Here is a 13,097-nt window from a genome sequence, read left to right on the forward strand (position 1 = left end):
GTGTTAAAAAAGCCCCCAACTCAGCAAACAATACATGTGAATATTACACTGTACAACAGTTTGAGAATAATTGTCTAAGACGGATTCTTTCAACGTAGACCGATGTAGTAAATGTTTTGCATTCTTTCCTCGAATTTCTTTGTTGGCAGTTTTAATATTATGAAAAACTCACTCTGAAAAAAAAAAATAAAATAAGGAAAACATTTCCTAAACAAATTTTCCTTTAAATTGAAGAAAACTTCAATTTAATTTGTAAGGATTTCTAATTTTTGTATACGACTTTCATTTATTTGAGGGAGGATCATTTTTATTTGCTTCCATTGTGGATAAGCCCAGTGGGAAATCTTCAGCATTGCCGTCAAAATAACAAAAAGAACCGATCATCTGCTTTTAAAGTGACTGTTGTGATTTCGTCCTGTATCTCTTTCTATCGCCCGATGAAGACAGCGGACCACATGCGTCGCCATATTGATCATCCTGTCAAAATGCTGCCCAAACGCTAAAGCGTAGCCGTTTTCAACAACCTGTTAGAGGCCAACCTAATAAAAACGCACTGCGGCAGTTTTCTGTCAAAAATGTCACATGCACATATAAATTGTATGAGAGCAACCGAAATTGAATTTACTGCGTAAAAAGCTAACTCGATTTCCAATTTTTGATCTGCGTGACATTTCGGTTTGAAGTTTGCATACATGTTTTACATTTGCCGTCTTTCAGTGAGTTTTACAGCTCCGGCTCACGCTCACTTCTCACGGGAATGCTCTGGATCATTGAGAGACTTGAAATGCAGATGTCGTGAAATTTTCGCAGATGTGAAATGTGATAGGCAGATGTCGCTGCTGTTTTTCATTTAACTGTTACGGCGAAAGGCTAAGCAGCGACATCTATTTTTGAAAAAGTAGGTTTATTAAAGGCTGCGTGGCCAACCTAAAAAGAAGTAATTAACAAATTATCTGGCTCACAAATTGAACTAGAGTTCTATCTGGATTTATCTGGCTCAAATCGTTGTTGTTGCATTTACATGCAAAATTATTTATCTGGATCAGGATTTTGCCACCGGATGACGGCCATTGTCGCAACGCATGCTTATGTCGGTTAGGGCAAAAAAAGCCGTTTAAGTGCGTGCGTTGAAAAACCACAGTGGCTTTTTATTAGGTTGGCATGTTAGGCAGTTGACGGATAAGATATCACACTTGTTTTGTACACAATATTTGCTTTTACGAATTAGCTCAGAGCAGGCATGCTTAACCAACGAAACGATATCATTTCGTTACGATAATCAACGTTAATAAACGAAACGAAGTCATTTCGTTTCGTTTATTAACGTTAAGATCGTCAAATTAACGAAATGATTTCGTTTCGTTTTCTGCCATATCAAAACGAAATCAAATCGTTTATGTTGATTATTAATTTCAAACTATGCTGGCAAAGCTGATTGATGGCGGAGTCATTAAAGGTGAAAGCATTATCCAAGCTGATTGCAACTTTTCTCATGAATTTTGACAGTACGACCATTTCTCAGAGTATTTTTGACATTACCACCAACGAATTACACAAACAAATTACATAGAGTTTGTGTGTGTATGTGCGCTCGTTGTTGCCACCTTACGGCTTCACCATGGCTATAGCATTGCCAGCACAATTCAAACATAAAGTATCACGTTTCTGTTAACGTTTTTAACGCTAACGAAAGCTTTTCGTTTCGGTTAAAAACGAGATACAATTTATCTTGATAATTTCTTTATCGATAATATTTCGAAGTGTTTCAACGGAAACGGTGGAAATTTTTTGATAAACGATTAGCTTAACGTTAAGGTGCATCCCTGGCTCAGAGCATAAAACACTCGACTGTAAAAATTGGTACGAGACCAGTCCTAGTGAAATTGTCCGGTAAATGATATACAGCAACATTCAGCCCTCTATATACCTCTAAAATGATGGATTAAAATATTTTACAAAATTATTCCTCGTAATATTTTCCATATACGCCCTAACTGGGTATTTTCTTTACCACCTCAAGTTAATGCGAACTGGCGCTTTATCTGACAGATCACCGAACGTTTTCTATCAAATTATTACCAGTTAAAGTTAAGTAATAATGGTAAAAACAGCAAATAGTCTTAAATCACTCGGGAGAAATTAAAATTTTCCATATCATAGAAGTTTGACCAAATAAAGCAAAACAGTTGTGAGGTTTTACACCGACCTAGGTCTTTCAGCCAGAGTTGGAATTATTGCGCTCTCGCAAATGCTGTTGCACAGTGTAATTAAATCATATATGTAGGTATGTATTTTTAAAAAACTTACAAAACAAAATTCAGATTAACTCCCATCAATTCGCTAAGCTTTTGTGCAAACATTTCCGTTGAAATTCTATTCAATACCTGAGTGTCTCTTAATTGAAGATCGGTACATAGTGCTACTTATCAAGCTTTCGCATTTTAGTTCTATTTATTACAAATTCGAAGAGAGTCAAATGAAATTCTTCCGAAACAGCGCTCTGCGGTTGCCACAATTGATAAATTTCCGTTCATTTAATTATGGCGGTGGCATTAAAGAAACAAAGTCGGAAGTAACAAATAGTGAGACGCCATCTGTTAAATATGTTGATAATGTAACGACGGAGTTAGACGATGCCGAAAACATACAGAAAACAGATGTCGATATTAAACGTAAATATGCTTTTATTTCCATAGAATTATGTGTAATAAATAGAAACAGGAATTCCCTAGTATGAGAAAAGAAGTGTATTAAATCACAGTACCGTTTGGAGTATATGTATAAGAAAGTAACTTTATGCAACAGAAGCTTGCCACTCCGTAATTGGGTAATTCGTAAGACTTCCTTAGTATGTTTCCAAAACCCGTTTATCTAATTTGATTCGATATTACAAATTAATTTGTTTACAGATATTGCTTTACAAAAATATGCTAGCTTCAAAGACTATGTATGGTGAAAAATATTATAACCGGAAACTGTTATAACTCAACATATTTTAAAATCATAGACTTTTGTTATAGGAATGTTCTGAAAAAAGTGCACACTTTTAACCATTTATTTCTCTAAGTGTATGTATCGGATCATTAAGGGTGAAACATTGTTAGAGCGTGTGATCTATTCTGGTTTTTCTATGTTTTAGATACTTCAACGATAGAGCGAATTGTGTTGCTCTTCAAGAATGAAAAGAAAGTGTACAGTTACCAGAGTAAAAATAAATATTTGTTTTTAAACCCCGCTAAAATTGCATAAGATGGTTGCAAAAGTGGAAAGTAAAATGTACGATTACAGTCCGGTAGTCTTGTAGGTGTAAGGTTTTTCCAAAACAGAAAAAATATGCCGCTATGTCTGAATTTGGTTTCCTCGCAAAACTTATACGGCTGTGCAAAGTGACGTTGAGCAACGCCATCAGGTCAGTCAGAATTGAGAAGGACTTCTCCAAGCCGTTCGAAACTAAACGAAGTCTGCGACAGAGTGACCCCCTATCGTGCGATTTCTTTAATTTGATGCTGGAGAAAATTATACTAGCTGCAGAACTTAACCGCACTAGAACAATATACTATAAAAGCGTGCAATTACTGGCATATGCTGATGATATTGATATCATCGGCCTAAACACCCGCGCTGTTAGTTCTGCTTACTCCAAACTGGAAAAAGAAGCAGTAAAGATGGGTTTGATGTAGAATGAGGACAAAACGAAGTATCTGCTGTCATCGATCAAAGAGTCAGCGCATATGCGCCTTGGCAACCACGCTACTGTTGGCAGCTATAATTTCGAAATAGTAAAAGACTTCGTTTATTTGGGAATTAATACTAACAACAACATCAGCTCTGAAATCCATAGAAGAATCACTTTTGCCAATAAATGCTACTACTACAATTGAAAAGTTAAGTCCCCTCTCGGCAAAAGAAAATCATGATATACAAGTCACGTATCATACGCGTCCTGCTTTATTTTGAAAAAGCATGGATTCTGATAACATCAGATGAAGCGGCTCTGGGAGCTTTCGAGAGAAAAGTTCTTACGGACCTCTACGCCTTCTGGCGAGGGCGAGTACCGAAGACGATTTAATGATGTCTTGTACGAGCTTTACGCAGACATAAAACGAAGCGGAATTAAAACGCAGCGGCTACGTTGGCTAGGCCATGTTATGTGAATGAAAGATGACGCTCCGGCTAAGAAAGTATTTTTATGGGAGCCCGCCTATGGAAGCAGAGGAAGAGGACGGTCCCCACTCCGCTGGAAGGACTACGTGGAAAGCGATTTAAACTCCCTTGGTAAGACCAATTGGTGAAGCGAAGAAGCGACTTGCGCATCTTGTTGGACGGATATAAACGGTTAAATGCATACTTCACTTTACAAAATTTAAAATCAAACTGATTGACCATCACTTGAACTGCGCTGCTTTTATACTCTCAGTCTGCATCGTTCAACTATTTCTCCCAGGGTCTAGACTTTTCGCGAAAATTCGTATCGAATAGTTGCTTATTTATTTTTCATTTTTGTATCATATTGGATGCATAGATGTATATCTGTATTTAGTTTATGTCGAGCATTCATCGGCATTCAATTGAGCAGACAAACAAACAGGTTATACTGTTTTCACACAGAAACTTAATGATCTCATTTCACCTGCTAATGAAATCGTAAATTTTTTGCTTTCACACAGAAGTAACTGCTCGATTAGTATGAAGGATGAGACAGACAATCATGGCGGAACGATACAAGGTGGGAGCATGGTGACATACCTACAAACAAAAAAAATTCCATGTACTTGTAAATTCGATGGACAAATGTCAAAATCGTACTGCGCCGGTAGTTGATGTATCAAATCAAATAGAAAAGGTTATAATCAGCTGTTCGATGCGGCCACCTTGTATCGTTCCGCCATGCAGATAATGACATTTGCTTTGAAAACTAAGAAACGGAAACGGAAGCGAACCGCTGCCAACAGAGTTGCATTGTGCTTTTGACTTCATTAGGCATTCGATTAGCTACTAATGAAATAATAATAGATTCGAATTTTGTAGGGAAGATTGAGCTCAATAAGCGTCTTAATGTAGAAAATTGCCTTTATTATTCAATAAGCCGTCTGTGTGAAATTAGTATTACGCTCTTCACACAGACAGGTTGCGCTCTTTGCTTACCAAATGATTTAGTCATCGCAACAAGTGGTGTAGTGGGAATAGATGGGAATGAAAAAGCGGATGAACTAGCTAAAAAGGGCGCATCCCTTGAAGCTGGCTCCGTAGACGTCCCAATTAGACTGGGCGAAATTAAGCAAAGGCGAGAGGTGCACATGATCGACCAAGCAGGAAAGGCGTGGGTTCAAGCACGGGGCTGTAAAGTCTTGGGCTGCAATCAAAACAATAATTATATGGATTTAATTCCTTAACAACCCTGGTTTCTAAAACTGGTTTCATATTGCATAACACAATTTTAGAAATTCTTGTTTACCCTGCACCTTCTGCTAACGTTCGAATCGAACGAGTAAGTAACTCAAATATTCAGTATAGAAAAATGTTCTTTATTTGCAACACTACTATGGTAGTAGTATTTCATAATTAAATAACTCCCGTACATCATTTATAGCATGTTAAAAGCAACTGATTCCTCATGCGGCAGTTACCCACCGACGTGTGCCGTACGTACGGACGTTTGTCGTACGAAACACGTTTGACCGAACCCTCAAGCCCGTAGGAATCAATGTGTGCGTCTGTGTACATGTACATAACATACCCTGCAAAAATCGTTGGATCATGTGGTCCACTGGAGTAATTACCATTATACACCACTGTAATGCAGCAATGGACCAACTCATGTTTCTACACAAACATATTGTAAGCCGATCATTGCTCGTTTTTAACGATTGTAATCACTACACGATGTTTATTGGACTGTGGGTACTCCATGGATTACTCTGATGTAATGCGGAGCTGGAGTATATGGTCCAGTCCTAGGACAATGCAATGTTAATTGGACCATATTTTTTGTATGAATTGTGGTTAATTTTGGAGCACTCGGCTGGTCCGTAGCGGGTACTCTACACATGCATGCATGGTGTACTCACGATTTTTGCAGGGTATTTGTGTGTGTATTGTTTACAGCAAAGCACTGTTGCCATTGACCAGTTTGCATGCATGCTTATGGAAACATCAACTTTTTCCAATTTAATTTTTGATGAATAAATATAAATAGATTACATATTTATAATCTGCACTTTTACATAATTATTTCGAATTACTTTCACAATTTTTCAAACTTTAATTAGGTGTTTTTGCATAAAACTGCAAACGGTCAAAAATTAGCGCACAAAAGTTTACTAGGCAACTCTGTCTAGTGAGAGGGCGATCAGCTGACACGTTCTTACGGAAAAAATCAAAATTGTTTTGATTTCTCCGTTCCGGGCTACGTACGTACGGGCGTTGCACGTCGGTGAGTTTTCGTTTACATTGCACACTCATAAGATAGGTCGTGTCAGCTGACACGTTTTTGGTATGTACGTTCGTGAGTAACTGCCGCATCAGGCTGCGCTACTTTTATACTCTCAGTTGCCTCATTTGCTTGCTTTTTTATTTCTCGTTCTGCATCTCATAGTTTGTCATTTAGCATATATATAATACTTCTATATCAATACCTTCCTATCTTCCTAATGTGCAAATTTTCTGTCAACCATTATTTGCTGAAACTGTGCAAATGTATGTTCTGCACATGCGCGGGCTTTGTTAGTGTTAGTGAATTGTAGTAGCGTGTGTAAAAAAAGTATTAAAGGAGTAACAACGGGTCACTATCCCCTTCACCCAACTTCTGCATACTAATTGTTATAAAATCTCAGTTTAGTCAATTAAACAACGAAAAGGCCAACAAATACAATACAAGGCTTGATGTATTTATTATTTAAATATGGGCTGCAGCCATACAAAGTACATTATTTACATAAATAGTAAAAAAAACAAGGCGAAGAATTCATATTTTTGAAATGAAAAAAATTTAAATATACATGTATAAAAATATAGTTATACATACATCCCAACCAGCATTTCTTTAAACGTTTTTAAAAATAATTTAAAGTGAATTAGCTTGAATAAACGATATATAAACGTTTACAAAATTTTACTTACTTTGAGTTTTTTAATGAAGTAAACAAAATATCAGTACTGGGCTGGCTGCTATTGGTGTTGAAATAATATAATTTTGTAAATTTTTTCTAACGTACTCTTTTTCGTCCGTGCTTTTTTTCGTTTCAAAAAACAAACGAATATCCAAATAAAAACTTATTACTTCCTTACACAGCTGTGTCCGGTGATTCGTAAAGGTGTTTGCTAAAAATTGTCGATGGCCCATGATCGTCCATGATACTATTCGAGAATGCATCACTTGTCTTTTGAAAAATTTTATTTATTAAACTTAATTTTGCATTTCCAATCGGGCATGCCTTGATAACTTGTCTTAAAGTTTTCTCTGACACTATACAAATATTACATACCTCCACAGATGGTGTGACAAACGGACCATTTCTTCACCTATCAATTGCCCTTGACATGTGGAACATTTTATTTTCTTTTGTACCTTCCAAGCAACACAGCCAGCAATATAACGAACAACATTGTCCACATATACAATCCCCACATCGTATTAACATAAACATTTGCTAACTCGAAATCTATTACCTCGCTATTTTTTTAAGGATGCTAGTAGACGCTGATGATGCCTATAGAATGGATTCGCCGTCGAAGGTACAATTCCCACTTTCAGTCGCACTTAATTCGTGCCTTACTAAGAGTCGTCTATATGCACTTTTAAATTGAACTGCGTTGGGATTGTTGTTGAAACCCCCTCTTGCCCTAACTGCACCAAAAAAGGTTTCCAGAAAGTCTTGTGAAAGCTTATAAGTTAAAAGGTATGTCATGCCAAAATTTTTAACTTCTCAAATAGTGGAAAAATATTTCTTAAAGCAACGATCATACCAACAAATCCTGTTTTCCGGCCAGATTGAACCAGAAGGGAGCCATTAGGATCTCGCAATGAAGAGATATATTCCTCGAATCCCTGCGCGTGCGTCTTTAAATTGCAATATGATTTGAAAATTTTATAATACTAATGGAAAACAAAAGCTTACTTTTTCATTCATAATGTACAATATTGATAGAAGCAAGACTGCTTATTGAAATATAAATATATGTATATGTAAGCCCCTTTTTTAAAAAAATTTAACGACATCCTTGAGATTTTGTCTCCTTCTCTCGTTGTATATCTGTACTGTAATGTTTGACAGGCTGCACAGTTCAGTAGTAGTGATATAGAAGTATTAGATATATGTCATTTAGCTATATATATGTGTATGCGTGAGTAATGTCCTCTTCGCACTTAGCTGCTGATGTGTTACTATTTCTCTCTCTTCTTCACTCTAAGCTTATGTCAACATGTATGTGAAATATTCTCTTCGTAATTAGCTTCGCTGTTTACATGCATGTGTTACTGCTTGCTTTCATAGTGATGTATCGAAATGCTAATACTCGCCACAATATGTATGAATCGTCTTTGCCAATTTCAGCATTTTACAATATCCTATCGAATTAGTTACTCCCTCGATACAAAAATGTTATCTTCTCTACACTTTTCGTCGCATTTAAATGTTTTTAAATTTTCGAAAAGGGGCGTGGCACATCCTCTTCCGACAAAATACATTTTTCAATTATTACTTATCATAAGTAAATCAAAAATGATTTGAGTTGGCAGTACAAACTATTAGGTTTTTAAAGGGATCTTAAATGAATGTAATGTGTAATATCTTTGCAAAAAAGAAACAGCTTTATATCAATGCTTTTTTACTTCCGATGTATACTTATAACAAGAAAATAAATAAATAAATAATTTTTGGAAATAGGCGTCTTACCACCCCCTTTTTGACCAGGCATTTTCTCACGTTTTGAGAGCCATAACACGAAGGTCAGTTGATATATCTTGACAAAATACGGTACACATATGTACTTTTATTTATTTATTTATTTGTATGTCTAACAACAGCAGACACTTAAGATTATAGTATAACTAATGTAAATTAAGTATTACTTAAAAATAGGTTTTTAGTTTGAACTGTACGAGTACATATAACCGATATGGAATACGTTAAATCTTAATCCAGAAAATTTGTGAAATAGTTGTATTCAGACATAGTTCTATTCAAGGGAGCGTTGGCACCATAGACTGTTCTGTTAACTCCAACACGAAAAATATCAACATTTTGAACATTTCTGCAGGGCACTTTAAAGTTAGCTAGCTGAATTAGTTGCCAGAGACAACATCAATAATAAAAACCGATAACAGCGTTCTCCTATCAGATAACGATACCAAACTAATTAATCGACAACGAGCAACGTACGAAGGATCGATCTTTAATTTCTTTAATCTCAGAAAGGCACGAGTCCGCCAAAAATATCAAGTATCCAAAGGCTTGACCATTTTGAATAATCCACTTTGAAACACTTGTTAATATTTATATAAGGCCTGTTCATTACACAATAATCAAAGAATTTATTAAGTTAACTTTGAAGTGCCGATGAATTATACGAGTATCTTATTTCAGAATATATTTTAAGATCGTCGGCATACAAGAGAAATCTAGACGAATTGAAACAAAAAGAAACATCATTTAATAAACAAAATGAATGGATCCGATCACCATTTATAGCAACAATGCAAACCCAGTTATGTAAATTTTCTTATAATCTTAAACAGTTTTGCAAAAAATGGACCCGCTTTTATATAAAGGAGGTTTAAAAAAACCGTAGACGAATAATCAACATTCCCACTTTTGATTACATCTAGTGTTAAAAAACTGAAGCTATACGATGGAAGTTCTCAGCTTATTATTTAATGTTCGGTTACACTCGAACTTAGACACCCTTACTCGTTGTTGTTAAATTTCGACAAATACCAGTTATTTTCAATCCCTGATTTCTTTGATTAATATTCTAGCCATATCTCTCACGTGCATACAGGTTGATATAAAAAAAGCTTGCTGAAATACTTTAGATAAAACTCCAATTAATTTCAAAGCTTTTGCGCTATCATTGCCTATTCAATACTTGAATGAAGATCGGCTCATAGTGCTACGGATAGGTGTTATTTTGATATTGGCGATATTAAACGTAGCTTAAAATAATATTCGATGGGTGCATAAGGCTGAATCATGTACCGCAATCTTGGAGAACTGCTCGTGTAGCTTTCCTACCAAAGGCGGGGAAGATCGGTCACGTGTATCCCAAAGACTATAGACCCATTAGCTTAACATCATTTTTTCTCAAAACCTTTGACAGGCTTATAGATGTGTAAATAAAGTCCAACGTGGATGAAAAGCTGCTCTCCATAAAACAGCATGCGTACACCGCATTGCATAGGGTGGTAATTAGCATAGAGAAATCCCTGGAATATAAGGAGTATGCACTAGGAGTCTTCTTGAAAATTGCCGGGGCTTTCAATAATGTTTCTAAATGGGCGATTATGGATGGTCTTAATTACATTAAAGTACATCCCGCCTTAATCAGATGAATCGGTTGCATTGCAGGAAGACTGCATCACAATGGGGATTGTACGAGGCCACGAAATCAGTGGACAAGGGCACGCCGCAGGGAGGGGTGCTATCACCTCTGCTGTGGACGCTGGTCATCAACCAACTGCTCAGGCGATTCGATGAGGGACCCGTAAAACTTACGGCTTACGCAGATGACGTTGCAATTGTCATAAGTGGAAAGTGGCTTCCAACGATTAGTTCTTTGATGGATCGGGCGCTTCGGGATATTCATACCTGGGCATCAAATGTTGGGCTGAAAGTCAACGCGGATAAGACGGATATGGTCTTGTTTACAAAGAGGTACAAGGTCCCAAACTGGATCAGGCATAAGTTAGGAGGGGTGACCCTACAGGAGAAACCTTGCACAAAGTATCTATGAATCATCCTATACAGTAAGCTGTCATGGAAGCTCAACGTGGAGGAGAGGGTGAAGAAGGCCTCAACGGCACTCTATGCATGTAAAAGAATGCTGGGGTGTACGTGGGGCTTATCGCCCTCTCTTTCTCATTGGATTTTTACAGCGATTGTAAGCCCTATTCTATACTATGGAGTTCTTGTTTGGTGGAAAGCCACACAAAAAACAACATACCTCAAAAAATTAGAGGGGGTATGCAGACTATCGATGCTTAGCATTACGGGAGCCCTGAAAACAACCCAGACGGCTGCACTGTATGCCATTCTGCACATTCCACCTGCAGACCTGGTAGCAAAGAACATAGCATTAACAACTGCAACCAGGCTCGGTGCGTCGGGGCAGCTTGAGCGCTTACCATATGGCCATAGAAGTAAAGCGTCATCAATCACAAGACGAACAGACTACCTGATTCCCTATCTGCGCTTCGAGGGAGATCTTAAGGCCACAATAGAGGTGGACGGTTGGCGCAAGGGTGCGCAAATGACGGACGGGGCGATACATGTGTACACAGATGGTTCCAAAGTAGTGGAAGGAGTAGGGTCTGCGGTACACTGTGCTGATCCGGAATTACTGTAGCGTTTTCCAAGTGTTAATATTAGCCGTAACTAAAGCAGTTAAAACCCTGGAAGAGAATAGCTTAAGCTGCCACCGTGTTAACTTTTATATTGACAGTCAAGCAGCAATTAAGGCAATAATCTCGCATAGCACAGCATCTAAATACAGCAGTCTCTGGAGAGAATCGGGACAGGGAGAAGCATACATCTATATTGAGTCTCGGGGTATATGGGAATAGATGGAAATGAAAAAGCGGACGAACTAGCTAAAAAGGGCGCATCCATTGAAGCTTGCTCCGTAGACGTCCCAATTAGACTGGGCGAGATTAAACGAAGGCGAGAGGTGCACATGATAGATCAAGCGAGAAAGGCGTAGGTTCAAGCGCGGGGCTGTAAAGTGTCGAAGATTATGTGTAGGTTATACAACCTTAGACTAACAAAGTTGCTTCTAGCATTAAAAAAAAAGGACTGTAGACTCAAGACGGGTATTCTGACTGGAGACTGCCTTCTGGCGTCACATGCCTTTAAATTAGGCTTGGCCAGTGATAGCAGATGTAGGAGGTGCGGGTTGGGGAAACGATCGAACACGCTCTGTGCTCGTGCCCTGCGCTTGCCAGGCTAAGACTCCAGCTATTAGGAGTGATACAGCTGTCAGATCTAGAATCAGCAAGTGGCTTAAGTCCTAGGAAACTTTTTGTATTTGCCAACAGGACGGAGTTGCTTTATAACATAGGTACTGGTTTTTGATAAGGTTTATCAGTTTGGTCGTTAAAACAAACTTCTGGTAACACTACGGACCCAATAAGTCTATGTGAGGTCCTCATGGAACGGCCAGTTCAACCTAACCTAACCCGGCAGGACGGGAGAGAAAGATAGAAAGCCAAAACCGAAGCCGAATATCGGATGTTGTTGTATTAACGACAAAGACACTACCCGAAGGTTTTGGGGAGTGCTATCGATGTTGATGGTCCATGGTAACAATGCAACATTAAGGCATTAGCCCGACCATATTGGGAACGATTTATATGACCACATTAAACCTTCTCGGCCATCCCGCCCCTCCACCCCTAGTTCCAGCGGGCGCCAGCGCCTTGCCTGCTAAATATTTGTGTGCTACATTCTTATTTGTAACAGGATTCCCCTCGCGTAGGTGAGGTTGACAATTGGATTGAGGAAGCTTTGAAGCTATAAAGCTTTGTATTGCGCTTATCAACTCCTAGAATCCCTCGAATATCGGATCGGACGTGTTATTGTTAAAATTAAGCAAAATTTATAACACTTCGACAGCAAATCAATAACTTGTCTAAACCTCGTCGATAACACACCTAAAACATGAGGTCATGAAGTTATTGATTTGCTGTCGAAGTGTTATAAATTTTGCTTTTTGCTTACGAGTTACTGGATTTTTATGGATGAGTTATAAGTTTGTTTTACAAAAGTTATCGATTTATTATCGAGACGTTATGGATTATTTATCGAAAAGTTATACATAGATATTTGATCAAAAAAATTATCGACAAGCTATCGATTTGCTTTACAAGAGTTTTCGATATGTTA

The 13,097-nt window shown here is 37.8% G+C and overlaps 1 protein-coding gene across 3 annotated transcripts in view; it reads left to right on the plus strand.

Moving 5' to 3' along the window:
* Positions 1-13,097, plus strand: part of LOC137236621 (sodium-independent sulfate anion transporter) — a 43,934-nt gene that overhangs the window by 14,170 nt on the left and 16,667 nt on the right. Inside the window, exon 1 of one of the 3 annotated variants that reach the window (XM_067759442.1) lies at positions 2,460-2,672. The exons of the other annotated variants lie outside the window; for them this stretch is intronic. Coding sequence (XP_067615543.1) covers positions 2,477-2,672 — 196 coding nt within the window. The 5' untranslated portion in view covers positions 2,460-2,476. Of the gene's footprint in view, positions 1-2,459; positions 2,673-13,097 lie in introns of those variants that run through there. 3 annotated transcript variants of the gene reach the window in all.

The sequence above is a fragment of the Eurosta solidaginis genome, chromosome 1, assembly GCF_040869045.1.
Source record: "Eurosta solidaginis isolate ZX-2024a chromosome 1, ASM4086904v1, whole genome shotgun sequence".
Classification (NCBI taxonomy): domain Eukaryota; kingdom Metazoa; phylum Arthropoda; class Insecta; order Diptera; family Tephritidae; genus Eurosta; species Eurosta solidaginis.